Source organism: Dipodomys spectabilis, unplaced genomic scaffold, assembly GCF_019054845.1.
Source record: "Dipodomys spectabilis isolate Male_0828 unplaced genomic scaffold, ASM1905484v1 ptg000097l, whole genome shotgun sequence".
In the NCBI taxonomy this organism is placed as follows: Eukaryota; Metazoa; Chordata; class Mammalia; order Rodentia; family Heteromyidae; genus Dipodomys; species Dipodomys spectabilis.
The window spans coordinates 3,647,563-3,663,408 of record NW_024870774.1 but is presented as its reverse complement, the minus strand read 5'-3'; the positions used below and the strand labels follow the sequence as shown (position 1 = coordinate 3,663,408).

The following is a 15,846-nucleotide window of genomic DNA, read 5'->3' as shown; positions in this document are numbered from 1 at the left end:
CCCACCAGTGATTACTAATGATTCAAAGTACTTACTACATTACATCTACATACTGTTCATTGTCTTCTATACATGTTCTCCTAAAAAAGTATACTGGAACAGACAGTTCCCAAAAAACAAAGACTGTATTTACAATTTTTTACATGGATACTATACGTTATTTATATGTGTATACACACACACACACACATATATATGTATATACACATTTATTATGCTTATGCTATGTAATATATACTATGCCAAATAACTATAATGTGAAAAAAAATGAACTCTGCCTTTACCAATCCCATATACTAGGTTAGAGCTCACTATAATACACTCACACAATACTCTGCATTGCCTTTAATAAGAATTTAACATTAGTTGCGCAGTTATTTGTGGAATATCCACTTTTGCAAACAACTATAAGTTTTCTTAGGGCAGATTTGTCTTTTTCTCTCATGTATTTATTCCTGGTCCCAGTTCATTCATGTGATATATAAACTGCATCAGATGCTCAATTTCAGATATATAAACTTCATCATATGCTTGATTTTGGAGGTTAACTGGATATACAACACATTATAAACAGGAAGGTTAAAGGGATGGAAATTGTTGCTAAATTCGGAGTACAAGACTGGAGGTATAAATAAGAAGAAAAATACCACCTTGTAAATACTGAGCATATGAAACATAGGTGAAAGACTTCAAAAAGGACATAATTTCCCTAAAAAACAGGTATCAAATATCAATGCCACAGAACTTTCCTGGGACTTTCATGGAGGATTAGCATGAAAGGAGGTGTAACTACCTCCCCCCACCAACTACGCAGGATTGCCAAGGCAGCGCAGTGGGGAGGGAGATACGTACTGGGCGAATGTCTGCTGAGCTCCAGCTCTGGTCTCTCCAGGCTGCTCTGAAAGTCAGGAGGCAGCAGGGAAGCCACTCCCTCAGGCTGGATCATCTCGTCCTCCGACTCAGCTGAAGCTTCTGCAAAGTACAGATTGGGTCGGGGCAGGGAGGGAGTGAAGGGCTCAGCATATGGGAATATGTAGAGGAGTGAGGGATATCAAAGTCATAGATACAGAGATGTATACCAAAAAGAGCACTATACATAAGGAAGAAACACTAGAATTAAGCTCTACTTCATGTAAACAGTAGCTTACATTACTTACAACTCTTCCTTTTGGCAGGAATTGTTTTCTATTAGAACAGTGAAATTAAATGTCCCTTTCATTGACAAAGGTAAACATTAACTCATTTGGCTCCATAAAATACCAGCGCAAATGAGCAGCAGTCTCACTCACCCTGGCTTAATCCTGAAATTGCCTAGTTAGACCTATCTACTTGGTAACAAGGATAAAATTGAAAAACTTGTTAGAAATGACAATCTGGGCTTACCTTCAAGTTCTGCAGCTTCTCGAGCTTCACGTTCTAGACGCTGCCTAAGTAGCTCTTGCTGCTTTTCCAGATACTGCTTTATGAAACTGTTCTTACTCATTTCTTCCCCAATCTGTATAGAGGAAAAGAAGAAAGAAAATCTAGGAATACAAATCAAGAAAATGAAAGAAAATTCCATGGAGCAAAGAACCCCAAGAAAAATAAGCCCTTGGAAGACCCCCCCGGTTTTTTTTTTTTTTGGTTGGTTGTGGGGCTTGAACTCAGCCTGAGTTCTGTCCATGAGCTCTTCAGCTCAAGGCTAGCACTCTACCACTTGAGCCAAAGCACCACTTCCAGTTTTCTGGTAGTTAATTGGAGATAGTCTCACAGATTTTCCTGGCTGGCTAGCTTTGATCCATGATCCTTAGATCTCAGCTTCCTGAGTAGCTAGAATTACAGGTGTGAGCCACTGGTACCTGGCTGGAAGACCCTTTTTTTTTTTTTTTTTTTTTTTGGCCAGTTGTGGGGCCTGAACTCTGGGCCTGGGCACTGTCCCTCAACTCTTCAGCTCAAGGCTAGTGCTCTATCACTTGAGCCACAGCGCCACTTCCAGCTTTTTCTGCTTATGTGGTGCTGAGGAATCGAACCCAGGACCTCATGCATGCAAGGCAAGCACTCTACCACTGAGCTACCTTCCCAGCCCTGGAAGACCCTTTTCTAAGCTACTCCTATAAAGACCAGAATAAGGACTGGGAAGGTGCTCAGTGGCAGAGTGCTTGCCTAGCATGCATGAGGCCCTGGGTTCGATTCCTCAGCACCACATAAACAGAAAAGGCCAGGAGTGCCACTGTGGCTCCAGCGGTAGAGTGCTAGCCTTGAAGTGAAGGACAGCACCCAGTTCCAGAGTTCAGGTACCATGACTGGCAAGATAAATAAAACACACACACACACACACACACACACACACACACACACACACACACACACACAATAAAACACACACACACACACACACACACACACACACACACACACACACACACACACACACACACACACAACCACCACGACCAGAATAAATAAACTGAGTGGCAAATAATGGCAAAAAAAAAAAAGCAACTATGTTGAGTTGTTTTGGTTTTTTTTTTTTTTTAAGTTTTAGCAAGAATTTATTCTAGTGCAACAACTTTAAAGTAGGGAGAACAGGAAAAAGAGAAACATTTCCTATTCCCCATGCAGGAAATGGGAGTTAAAAACTCCTACTTTAGGAAGTGGCGCTGTAGCTCAAGTGGTAGAGCGCTCGCCTTGAGCTGAAGAGCTGAGGGACAGCGCCCAGGCCCAGAGTTCAAGCCCCATGACCGACAAAAAAAAAAAAAAAAAAAAAAAAACTCCTACTTTAGGGGCTGGGAAGGTGGCTCAGTGGTAGAGCATTTGACTTGCATGCCTGAGGCCCTGGGTTCGATCAACACATAAGCAAAAAGAATTAAAGCCTGAAGTGGCGCTGTGGCTCAAGTGGTAGAGTGCCAGCCTTGAGCTGAAGAGCTGAGGGACAGCGCCCAGGCCCAGAGTTCAGGCCCCATGACCGGACCCCCCCCCCAAAAAAAAAAAAAAAAAAAAAAAAGAACCAGTATTAGCACCCTTCATCACACCCCCCCCCCCAAAAAAAAGAAACTAAAAAACTTGGAACTATGTCTGTTTGGGGTATGGAGTGATATCAAACCCAGAGCCTCAGGCATGTTGGGCATGCATGCTTAACTGAGCTACATTCTCCAATGTGAATTGTACCTTTTAATTTAGAGTTTTAGACAATCTACAAAATTAGCAGCATCAAAAGTGAGAAGGGAAAAAAAAGAACTAATCACTCCAAAATACCAATTCTGAAAATACCTTGTAAAACAACTCCAAAAAGCCTAAAATGAAAAAAAATATGAAATCAAGAGATGAAAAGGTATTCTCATTTCCACACTATTATAAACTAATTAATAACCATCAACAACAACAACAAAAACTCTTATTATTTTCTTGGGGTGAAAGGACATCCTGGACCAAGCACCTTTGGCTCACGCCTCTAATCCTAGCTACTTAGGAGGCTGAGATCTGAGGATCCAGGTTCAAAACCAGCCTGGGCAGGAAACTCAGTGAGACTCTTAACGCCAATAAACCATTCAGAAAACCAGAAGTGGAGCTGTGGCTCAAGTGGTAGAGCACTAGCCTTGAGCTGAAGAGCTGAGGGACAGCACCTAGGCCCAGAGTTCAAAGCCCACTACCAACAAAGAAAAAAAAAGGAAAAAAAAAAAGACATCCTTGATATAAATTTAAAGCCTTGGGACTTATCTCTTTGCATTTCTTTTCATTTTGGGGGGGGTCTGGTCGTGGGGCCTGAGTGCTGTCCCTCAGCTCTTCAGCTCAAGGCTAGCACTCTACCACTTGAGCCACAGCGCCACTTCTGGCTTTTTTCTTATGTGGTGCTGAGGAATCGAACCCAGGGCCTCATGCATGCAAGGCAAGTGCTCTATCACTGAGCCATCTTCCCAGCCCTCTCTTTGCTTTTTTTTTTTTTTTTTTTTGGTCCGGTAGTGGGGCCTGAACTCTGGGCCTGGGTGCTGTCCCTCAGCTCTTCAGCTCAAGGCTAGCGCTCTACCACTTGAGCCACAGCACCACTTCCGGCTTTTTCCTTTTTGCTTATGTGGTGCTGAGGAATTGAAACCAGGGCCTCGAGCATGCAAGGCAAGTGCTCTACCACTGAGCCACCTTCCCAGCCCTCTTTGCATTTTTTTCTGTAAGGCAATTTCCATGTGATTCTTTTGTTTTTTTAGCATTCTCTTCAAAAGTTCTCCTTGCAAGTCTACAAGAACTCCAGAGAAAACACAACCATACAAACTCTATCTCACATAAAATTGAATACTTTGTGTTAGTAGTTATACTTTCTAAGCACAGTAAATGTTTATTTTAACCTAAAGTAGAAATGAAATGAATATCTCCTTATTCAATAGATACCAGGTGCACATACTAGAGAACGTTTGGTATAAAAATTCTTTTTTTTTTGGTCAGTCATGGGCCTTGAACTCTGGGCCTGGGCATTGTCCCTCAGCTCTTCAGCTCAAGACTAGCATTCTACCACTTGAGCCACAGTGCCACTTCCAGTTTTTTGAATGGTTTATTGGAGATAAGAGTCTCATGGCCTTTCCAGCCCGGGTTGGCTTTGAACCATGATCCTCAAATCTCAGCCTCCTGAGTAGCTAAGATTACAGGCTTGAGCCTCCAGCGCCTGGCTTGTAAAAGTTCCTTTAATAAAAGTAGACTTTCATCCAAGGACCTGAGATGAAGCCCCAGGAGTGACCAATGTATAGATATATACATTGCTATAATATACATATATATGTGAGAAAAGTCTGTATATTATTAAATTATATGTACTATATTACTACCAATTTTTGGTTATTAAATTATTCCTTCATTTATTTAAATATCATGGTTGCACACTTAATAAAGTATTAATTAAAAATGAGGGCTGGGAAGGTGGCTCAGTGGTAGAGCACTTGCCTTGCATGCATGAGGCCCTGGGTTCGATCCTCAGCACAACATAAGCAAAAAGAAAAAAGACGGAAGTGGCTCTGTGGCTCAAGTGGTAGAGCTCTAGCCTTGAGCTGAAGAGCTGAGGAACAGTGCCTAGGCCCAGAGTTCAGGCCCCACGACCGGATCTCCCCCCCCCCAACAAAAAAAGTAGATCTTCAAAGACCAAAATCAGTAATCAAAAGGAATACAATTGTAACGACTATTTCATGCTTTTTTTGGGGGGTGGGGGTGGGGTGAGGAGATGAGTTGGGGGAGGGGCTGTCCTGTGGCTTGAATTCAGGACCTGCGTGCTGTCCCTGAGCCCCTTTGTGCTCAAGGCTAGCATTCTACCATTTGAGCCACAGCATCACCTCTGGCTTTTTCTAAGTAGTTTACTGTAGATAAGAGTCTCTTGGGGCTGGGAAGGTGGCTCAGTGGTAGAGCGCTTGCCTTGCATGCATGAGGCCCTCGGTTTGATTCCTCAGCACCACATAAGCAAAAAGAAAAAAGCCGGAAGTGGCGCTGTGGCTCAAGTGGTAGAGTGCTAGCCTTGAGCTGAAGAGCTGAGAGACAGCGCCCAGGCCCAGAGTTCAGGCCACGACCAGACCCAAAAAAAAAAAAAAAAAGAGTCTTACCTGGGCTGGCTTTGATCCTCAGATCCTCCTGAGTAGCTAGGATTACAGGCATGAGCCACTGGTGCCCAGCTTGCTTGTTACTTAGCCTCTGGGTAATGGCTAGATTAGGATACCTGTCGCTTAATGAGGTGGTAACAAGGCACTAGGAAAGCTTTCTTGTTTTCCACAGTATCCTGGGACTTCAGCTGTATACCACTGTGCTAACAAAGACTGAGATTTTTTTCCTTTATGTGTGGCACATTATAGTGAAGGGATTTTTGAAGGCTGAAAGGAACCTTACCATATGAAGTCTAAGAATGTTTATTACTGACTATAGAAAAAATTATTCAAAATAAGTCTTATGCAGAAACCAATTATAGAAGGCACATAAAATTATATCTAATCAAACATAAGCATGGAGTATGAATTTGGCTGTCTTTAGAATAAAGTACCTTTCCTAGGAAACTCTTTAAAGCAGCTCCACGAAAGCTCAGTACAGCAGTTATAAAACTATGAATTTTGGGCTGTGCCAGGTGGCTCACACCAGTAACCCTAACTACTTAGGAAGCTGAGATCTGATAATTGCAGTCTGAAGCCAACACATGCTGACAAATCTAGGAGACTATCTCCAATTAACCTGCAAAAAACTGGAAAATGTTAAATTTCTTGTCCTAAGAATTATTAAGAATTACTGCATATGGGTAAGCAATCAATTCCAGAAGTAGTGGGTGATTTATAAATGACTGAATATCATAGAAAATCTATGCCAGTAAGAGTTTTTCTTTCTCCCTACTCCCAGTACACTGGGGCTTTGAACTCAGGGCTATTTCACTCAAGGCATGTGCTCTACCATTTGAGCCTCAGTTCTACTTCTGGCTTTTTGATGGTTAACTGTAGATAAGTCTCATGAACTTTCCTGCTCAAGCTGGCTTTGAACCTTTTACCTTCAAATTTCAACTTCCTGAATAGTTAGAATTACAGGTGTGAGCCAACTGCACCTGGCCAAACGTATTTTTCTACACTGCCCTATTCATAGCCTACTCTTATCTATGTTGAAAGATACCAACTACTTTTCCCAAATCAATAGCAAGTAAATGACATCAGATTCCTGTACTATACTTAATCAGAGCCACATCTTTTGCTATACTCAGCTTCAAGAGTCAGAAATTCACTAACAGGCTGGGTGCTGGTAGCTCAGGCCTGTAATACTAGCTACAGGAGGCTGAAATCTAAGGATCAAAGCTCAAAGCCAGCTTGAGCAGGAAACTTCATGAGACTCTTTATCTACAGTTAACCACCAAAAAGCTGGAAGTGGAGCTGTAGCTTAAGAAGTAGTGCACTAGCCTTGAGCTCAGGGATAGTCCCCAGGCCCTGAGTTCAAGCCCAGGACCAACACACACACACACACACACACACACACACACACACACACACACACACACACACACACACACACACACACACACACACACACACACACACACACACACACACACACACACACACACACACACCACTAATAACAAACCTTTGTGTAAAACTATGCTTGATAAGACTTCAACTATCCTAGTATGAGAATACTGCCAACCAAAGACACTTAGAAAAATGTGGGCAAGGAATTAAGCATCAACTTTGTTAACACCAAGTCATTCCAGGTATTTATTTGTATCTCTAAACATCCCACTAAGTCTAAGAAACCTTTCTTACCTGGGAATTTGGCTGGAATGCAGCATGGGGTGTCGAATGTTTCTGTAAGTTTTCTAGCATTAGAGCCTGGTATAGAGAAGGGCAAAAGTCAGAAACCAGGAGGAAAAAAAAAATCTCCACCCCTCCTACCACCTCTTCATTAAATTGGATGACTTTAAATACACACTTAAACCATTTTTCAGAGTCCCCAAATCCCTTAACTAATACTGTTCTCATTCATCTTCACAAGACCCTTAACGGTAACCATGGTTACTGCTCCTAAATGTACAAATGTAAAACACAGCCACACAGAGAACCAGTGACCTGACTATTTCATAAAATCCGAGACAGTGACAGAATCTGTACTTCAACCCCTATTATCTTTTGCAATTTTGACTGGAGCCCTTTCTAAATCTGTACAGGAGGCATAATCACTTCAAGAACTCCAACGAGCCCTAAATACATGAAACTTTGGGTCTGACTGAATTACTTGTTTAGTTACCCAGGACTACACTACTAGAGTGAGCTTATATATCATTTTTAGCAGAGTGACACCTTGATTTATCGAAGTTATAAAAATTTCAAAGAAAAATGACCAACGACCCTGTAAACTGTGGACTGGCCCAATCCGTACACGCCCACACAAAACTGTCAGTTTCTCTACAAGCAACGGTCTGCCAGCTCAACTCTAGACCCAGTTTTGCCCTAAACAATACTCTCTGCCACATATCCTAACGAACCCTAATGAAAACCAAGACATTTTCATCTTCCCTCCATTCACACCAAACCTAAACACTCCTTATGACAAGTCCACCTCATCTAACTCGAACCGATTCAAAATCGCCAACATAAACCAGCACCCTGCCTCATCCTTCCCACCAATCTTTTCCCCAAACCAAATTCCCTACAAATTACACACCTCTCCCCCAAGTCCTTCAATCAAGACTTCTCTTCATCTCACCTCCTATTCTAACAGACATTTTTACCCCACCCCAACTATATTCCCGCAGGTACAGATACCAACCGCGTCCCACTCCTCAGCCCAACCGTACCCCAACTCCAACCTAGCCTAACTAACTCGTCCCCCTCAGGCCAGCAACGCCAGGGGTTGTAGTGGGATTTAACTCCTTCTGCAGCGCATGCGCCGAAACCACAGACACAAACAAGGAGGGGGTGGGGGAAGGAGGAAGGAGCTTAAGACACTCCGGGAGAGTAGCGCGCACCCTCCCATTTTAGGCTCGCGCTGCTGCCGTTAGGGCGGGAACGGGTGCGATCTCAGTTCCTGCGCGAGCCGCACCAACTACCGAGCGCGCGGGACCGCAGGCTCGCGCTGGCGGCCTGAGAGGGCTCGCGCCAAGCCCGGACACTGCGCCTGCGCCGCGGCGGAGACTCGTCTCTACCGGGTCCGCTCCCCTCCGACACCCCAGCGACGCCGACTCCTCACCCCTTTGAGCCGCTTGACCAGGGCACTCTTCTGCCCGCTCTTGGCTAGGCCTCGCTGCTCCAGGGCGGCCTTCAGGTCGGTCACCCGCAGCGCCTGAAGAGGCTTCCCGTCCAGAGTCACCTCCTCCAGCTCCGCCATCTTGCGTGAGGTACTCGGGTCCGTCCCGACGGCTTCGGGCATCTTCGGGAACTTCCGTCAACGCCCCGCGAATGTGCAGCGCTGACCCCGCCCACTGCCATAGTCTACCCCTCGATTACCACTCAGAGCCTCCCGGGTTCCTCCGAGGCCGTTCGGGCGTCCCCGCCTCCACGTCGGCACCAATCGGTGTCGGTGCGTCTGCCCTGCGCCTCCCCCGCCCTCCCCGTGCTTCCGGGCTCGGCCATCTTCGTCCCTGTCGAGTCTGGGACTCGAGTGTACTCGGAAGGGTCGCCTCCGGCTTCACGCTCCTCGGAGGTGTTCGGCTGACTCCGGAGCGGGCGCTGGGGCGCCTGGGTGTTTGGGGCCCCGTCCCAGGCCGGAAGTGCGTGGGCAGCCGGGCTGGCCCAGTGCAGGGTTTTCAGGAAACATGGAAGCGGCGGCTGTAGTTGGAATTGAAGGACTTTTGTGGTGATCCCCCGGGTGCCCTCTGAGAGGAAAGGGGAGGTAAGAAGGGAAGAAGTTCCTCCTTGGGCCAGGCCTGACTCAGTGTTGGCGAGCTACCTTCGCAGGGCCCAGGCCTGCTAAAGGCCGCCGGCTTCTTTAGCCAAAACCGCCGCGGTGCCCTATCTTTCGAATCTTCGCCATTCCATCTAAGGAATACATTGCACTTAGGGGACATGGAAATAAGAGGCTCGTGGTGAGGCTTCCAAAATGGGCAAAAGTCAGCCTCGTGTTTTTCCATTCAGAAAAAAAAAAATGAACTGATTGATGACCCTGAACTTGAGTACCGTGGAAAAGCCATGCGGAAAGTTTCCCTTTCCCTCGAATGAGAGAATAAAGTTCCTTCTGGAGGAACTGCTTTCTGTTAGCATCGCCCTGAGCATGGCAACCACTTTGAACCATTCTGATATTTAGGAGTTCCTTTTTTGTCGCTACCAATCTTCTAGCTTGCAAAAGAAAAAGCACAAACAATAATGTAGGTCATAGACAAATGGTCTAAGGTTCTCGTTAAAAGAATCAGTAGGACTGAAAACGACTCAAGGCAAATTTGCCTGACTTTTTATTTGCATTCATGACACAAAAATCCATAGCAGAGCACCAATAGGTATTAAACAAAACACACTTAGTAGATTCTTCCGAAGCCAACGAACAAGCTGACTGTTTTCATAGCCTTTTTGTTTTTGGTGTTTTTTTTTTTTTTTTGGTCGTGGGCTTTTCTGCTCCAGGCTACGTTCTACCACTTTAAGCAGACCTCTACTTCTCCTTTTGGGGTGGTTAATTGGAGATAAGAGTCTCATAGACTTTGCTGCCCAGGCTGGCTTCGAACAGAGATCCTCAGATCTCAACCTCCTGAGTACAGGCTTCCTGTTTTATTTGTTACTTAACCTTACTCTTTTTACAAAAATAATTAAGCGAATTATATGAAATTACTGACATTGTAGAGGCTTTATACACAGTTGCAGAAAAAATTTTAAAATCATATATGGTTATTTTTTTCTTCCCTTGGTTAATGGCTCTGGAGCAATGATCATTTAGGCCCTGACCAGTTGCATGTCCTTGATTTTTATAAAAGTATGCTTTTGAGAAGTTATGTTGGGTCAACATTGTTTTTTTTTTCTTAACCCAACCTGGAACATAGGAGGAGAGAGACAACAAGCAAGAAATAATATGTTGTTATTACTTTGATTTGTTTTGTGTCAGGCAGGGCCTCTCTATATTTTCCAGGCTGGCATTAAATGATTTTTTTTTTTTTTTTCTGGTCCTGGAGCTTGAAATTAAGGCCTGGGCACTGTCCTTGAGCCTCTCTATACTCAAGGCTAACACTCTACCACTTGAGCCACAGCACCACTTCTGGCTTTTTCTGTTTATATGGGACTGAGGAATCGAACCCAGGGCTTCATGCATGCTAGGCAAACATTCTACCACTAAGCTACATTTCTAGCCTGCTTAATTGACTATTTTTAAGTTTTATATAGAAGAATAGTGTAGCAGCATTGGGTGTGATGGTACATGCCTGTTTTATCTGGAGCCCTAGCACTTTGGAGAATGAAGCAGGAATATCCTGAGTTTGATGCCATAGTGGACTACATTGTGAGTTTGAACCAGCCTGGGTTATAGAATGAGACCTTGTCTCAAAAAAAAAAAAGAAAAAAAACAAAAGGGCTGGGAAGGTAGCTCAGTGGTAGAGCGCTTGCCTTGCATGCATGAGGCCCTGGGTTCCATTCCTCAGCACCACATAAGCAAAAAGAAAAAAGCCAGAAGTGGTGTTGTGGCTCAAGTGGTAGAGCACTAGCCTTGAGCTGAAGAGCTGAGGGACAGCGCCCAGGCCCAGAGTTCAGGCCCCATGGCCGGACCCAGAAACAAAACAAACAACAACAAAAAAACACCACACACACAAAAACCAGGCTGGGAATGTTTCTCAGTGGTAAAGTGCTTGTCTAGCATACATGAAGCCCTGGGTTCGATTCTTCAATACGACATATACAGAAAAAAAAAAAAAAAAAAGTGGTGCTTTGATTCAAGTGGTAGAGCACTTGAGCTAAAAAGCTCAAGGATAGCTCCCAGGCCCAGAGTTCAAGCCCCACAACCACCAAAAATAAAGAAAGGATCTTACTGGGTTGAATACAGTGGCTTGCAGCTGTAATCCCAATATTTAGGTGGCTGAACTTTAAGTTGGAGAACAATCTGGTCTACGTAGCAAAGTTCTATCTCAAAAAAAACAAAACAAAGGCTGGGAATGTGGCTTAGTGGTAGAATGCTTGCCTAGTATGCATGAAGCCCTAAGTTTGATTCCTCAGTACCACATACACAGAAAAAGCCAGAAGTGGTGCTGTGGATCAAGTGGTAGAGTGTTAGCCTTGAGCAAAATAAGCTCCGGGACAGTGCGCAGGCCCTGAATTCAAGCCCTAAGACTGACCAAAAGAAAAGGGGGCCCAGGAGGTTGGGGCTTGGCGCCAGTGACTCACACCTGTAATTCTAGCTACTCAGGAAGCTGAGATCTGAGGATCGTGGTTCAAAATCAGCCTGGGCAGGAAAGTCTGTCACACTCTTATCTCCAACTAACCACCAGGAAACCAGAAGTGGCTCTGTGGCTCAAGTGGTAGAATGCTAGCCTTTTTTTCTTTTTATTGTGAAAATACTGTACAGAGGGGTTACATGGGCAAGATAATGAGTACATTTTTTATCAAGCATTGTAGCCTCCTCCTTTGTTTCTCCTTCCCATCCCTTCCCATCCTCCCCCCGCCCCCCCAACCAATTCTCCCCGCTTCCCCCCCCCCCCCCACCCCGCACCAAAGTTGTAAAGTTTGTTTTCGACAAGAGTGCTAGCCTTGAGCTGAAGAGCTGAGCTACAGTGTCCAGGACCAGAGTTCAAGCCTCACAACTGACAAAAAAAAAGTTTGGGGTGTAACTGACCGAAGTTACTTAAAGTGCCTTCCTAGCAAGCTCAAGATGGGTTCAAATCCCAATATTGCCAAAATAAAAAGTATCAAATAGTAAGCCAGGTGCCAGTGGTCAAAGTCAGCCCAGGTAGAAAAGTCCCCAATACTCCACCTCCCAAATAATCAGCAGAAGGGAGGTGGAGTTGTGGCTGAAGTGGTAGAGCATCAGCCCTTAGCAAAAACAAAAGCTAAGCAAAAGCACAGGCCCTGAGTTCAAGCCCCACTACTGGCACAGAATAGCAAAAAAAATTGGACTGCAGGTGTGGTTCAAGTGATGGAGCTTGAGTCATGAGTAATCAAGCCAAAGGAATATGAGACCTTGAACTGAAACCCTAGTATCACCAATGATAATAGTAATAGGATCCTATTTTTCCTATGAACTGAATTGAACAGTAGTTTTTTCTGTAGATGCAGACTGGGTGCCATAAGATTAACTGTTGCTAGGAAAATGTGTTTTGGTCACTATCCAGAAAGTAACAGTAATTTTATGTTTCAGGATGCCACTGGAATCATCTTCCTCTTCACTGCCACAATCCTTGCCTTCTCCATTACCCTCAGTACCAGACAGTATTACCAACTCCTCCCCTCCTCCAATGTCTTATATCACTTCCCAGGAGATGAAGTGTATTCTTCACTGGTTTGCCACTTGGTCTGCTCCCCAGCGTGAACGTTTTCTACAGGACATGGTAGCTAAAGCAGTGCCAGGAAAATTACAGCCCCTGCTGGATAGTCTGGAGCAGCTTAGTGTATCTGGGGCAAATCGACCACCTTGTATCTTTGAATGTCAGCTACGTCTCTGGGATCAGTGGTTTCGAGGTTGGGCTGAGGAGGAACGCAATGAGTTTGTCCGGCAGCTAGAAGTTAGTGAACCAGATTTTGTGGCAAAGTTTTACCACGCAGTGGCTGCTACAGCTGGAAAGGACTGATAGATATTCAGATGAAAGAAGATACCATAGCTAATGGAGCCAAGGCCATAACTCTACAGTGAAACCTCTGTTCAGATTTGCCACTTGAAGATTCTGGGGTGGTATCCAGTGAACTGACTGAACTTGCTGATAAGCACAGACATGCTTATTTCAATGTTTCCAGTTTATCAACTGGACTCTTAATGGAAATGTTATTTGTTTAAGCAAATCCAGATCATAACAATCTTCTAGTTTGCTTTCCAAGTGATGCCAAACCTCAAGAATTCAATGACTTTCACAGCTATAACCAAAAAGTGCCTACTGTTAATAACTAGTCTATGGTCCATAATGAGAATAAAGTAAAAAAAAAAAAAAAATCCTTCAGCAACAGGAAAGAAGGGGAAAAAAAGGTATTTTTCTAGTTTAGCTGTATTCAGATGGCTTTTTTTTGTTTTGTTTTTGTTTTTTGTCGGTTGTAGGGCTTGAACTCTTGGCCTGGGTGCTGTCCATCAGCTCTCCAGCTCAAGGCTAACACTCTACCACAGCACCACTTGCAGTTTTCTGAGTGGTTTATTGGAGATAAGAGTCTCACAGATGTTCCTGCCTGGACTAGCTTTGAACCAGGATCCTCAGATCTCAGCCTCCTGAGTAGCTAGGATTACAGGCGTGAGCCACTGGCACCTGACTCAGATAGCTGGTTTTATACTCTCTTTATCAGACACTAGCATAATTATGTCACTTGCCAACCAATGGATTTGTTTTTTTTTTTGTTTTTTGGTCGGTCGTGGGGCTTGAACTCTGGGCCTGAGCACTGTCCCTCAGCTCTTCAGCTCAAGGCTAGTGCTCTACCATTTGAGCTACAGCACCACTTCCAGTTTTCTGGCGATTTATTGGAGCTAAGAGTTTCAGGGACTTTCCTGCCTGGGCTGGCTTTGAACCGAGATCTTCAGATCTCAGCCTCCTGAGTAGCTAGGATTATAGGCATGAGCCACGGACACTCAGCTCAACCAGTGGATTTCTTAGTGATAATTTGAAAAATTATAGAAAATCAGTGGGGATAGGAGGGAAAAACTAAGAGAGCCAGGGAAGGCGCAACATTGTCCAAAAAGAAATGTATACCTAACATCTAATTGTAACCTCTCTGAACATAACCTGTATAACAGTAAAACAATTTAAAAAGAAAAATCATGGAAAATCAGGAGAGGGAGATAATTAGTTACTATCTTCTATGCTCTTTGACTCATAATAGCAATGCCAAAAAGTAAAAATATCTGATAGCAATGACCTGAAGTATATGTGATACCCTTGAAGTTGGTAGCAGATGTTCCTATTCTGTTCCTGTTCTAAAACAGTATAAAAGTGACACTTTACAATTTAGGCAGTTTTTTTAATACCAAAATAAAGAATGGATCTTTATAACCATAAGGCTACTTTTTTCATTGCAAAACTAGTATGAAGTTGATTCATGGAAAAGAGGCAGTCTAAAGAAAGTAGAACTTTAATATACCTAAGATATTTTTCATCTAGTTATCTCTCTTTTTTTTTTAATCGGTTGTGGGGCCTGAACTCTGGGCCTAAGTGCTGTCCCTCAGCTATTCATCTCTATACCACTTGAGCCACAGCACCATTTCCGGCTTTTTCTGTTTATGTGGTACTAAGGAATCGGATTTTCAGATTATCAGTCACAAAAGCAAAAAGTTGTAAGAGAAAAAGAGACAGGAGGGGAATTAGTTCAGTATAAGCTTAAGAAGTGAGGCTCCCTGAGGCTGAGGAATTGCTGGCCCAGTGCTTCTTAGCTCAGCGGACCACAAGTTGAAAAAGATACCTTATCCTACCTACTTTTCCTAATTATGGATTTCTGAGAAAAGATGGAACATGTTAATGTGTGACACGTATTACTTCAATATATTTACATTTTAGCTTTAAATTTTCTTGAATCAATGGTATATTTTCTCTTTAAGTTGAAAATATTGCTACATGATCCATTGTATAACTAACATAAACTTGATGTTTTTATTTATGAAATACTCTCCAAAAAAAATTAAAGTTTTTCTCTTTAGATTTAAGAGCTAAGAAATGGTGTTTTCAGAGGAAAAGTGAATTTTGCTTTTAGCTTCTTTTTAAGATGTAACATTTTTATTTTGTCATTTGTGACAATAGAAAAGTATATACAAAAATATTCTGGGAGAGGACTGGGAAGTTGGCTCAGTGGTAGAGCACTTGCCTTGCATGCCTGAGGCCCTGGGTTCGATTCCTCAGCACCACATAAGCAAAAAGAAAAAAGCCGGAAGTGGCGCTGTGACTCAAGTGGTAGAGTGCTAGCAGGTTCGATTCCTCAGCACCACGTATGCAGGAAAAGCCCGAAGTGGTGTGGCTCAAGTGGTAGAACACTAGTCTTGAACTGAAGAGCTGAGGGACAGCACCCAGGCCCAGAGTTCAGGCTTCACAACCAACACACACAAACACAAATATTCTGGTAGAGCTTTTTCCTTGTTACTTTTAAATCACTGAACTACTTGCAAGATTTTTAGATTGTTACATTAGCTTTTTTGTCTATCAGCATTAATTTTATGTAATGTAGATATAACAATGTGTTGGTGCTTTGGTGTGGTGGTACTGCATTTGTATACTCTTATCATTCCAGCATTACAGAGGCTGAGGCTGGAGCATTGCTAGTTCTTGGGCAGTCTAGGTTACATAAC

At 43.6% G+C, this 15,846-nt stretch overlaps 2 protein-coding genes across 6 annotated transcripts in view; one reads left to right on the top strand and one right to left on the bottom strand.

Annotated features, from left to right (window-relative positions):
- The window catches only part of Acin1 (apoptotic chromatin condensation inducer 1), a 49,014-nt gene extending 39,929 nt beyond the window's left edge, over positions 1–9,085 (bottom strand). The window contains exons 1-4 of one of the 5 annotated variants that reach the window (XM_042686442.1): positions 8,662–9,085; positions 7,239–7,304; positions 1,384–1,495; positions 853–972 (exon numbers count right to left, since the gene is read on the bottom strand). In XM_042686442.1, coding sequence (XP_042542376.1) covers positions 853–972; positions 1,384–1,495; positions 7,239–7,304; positions 8,662–8,841 — 478 coding nt within the window. In that variant the 5' untranslated portion in view covers positions 8,842–9,085. The remainder of the gene's footprint in view (positions 1–852; positions 973–1,383; positions 1,496–7,238; positions 7,305–8,661) is intronic. The other 4 variants (XM_042686445.1, XM_042686444.1, XM_042686443.1 and 1 more) reach the window with 4 other exon arrangements.
- Positions 9,086–9,184: 99 nt separating this feature from the next.
- Positions 9,185–13,642, top strand: CUNH14orf119 (chromosome unknown C14orf119 homolog). The gene is made up of 2 exons (XM_042686451.1): positions 9,185–9,303; positions 12,736–13,642. The coding sequence occupies exon 2, from the start codon at positions 12,737–12,739 to the stop codon at positions 13,163–13,165; it is 429 nt and encodes a 142-aa protein (XP_042542385.1). The 5' UTR covers positions 9,185–9,303; position 12,736; the 3' UTR covers positions 13,166–13,642.
- Positions 13,643–15,846: the final 2,204 nt, after the last annotated feature.

Coding starts and splice junctions, on each gene's coding strand:
- CUNH14orf119 (XM_042686451.1), top strand. CDS start 12,737: ATGCCACTGGAATCATCTTCCTCTTCACTGCCACAATCCTTGCCTTCT.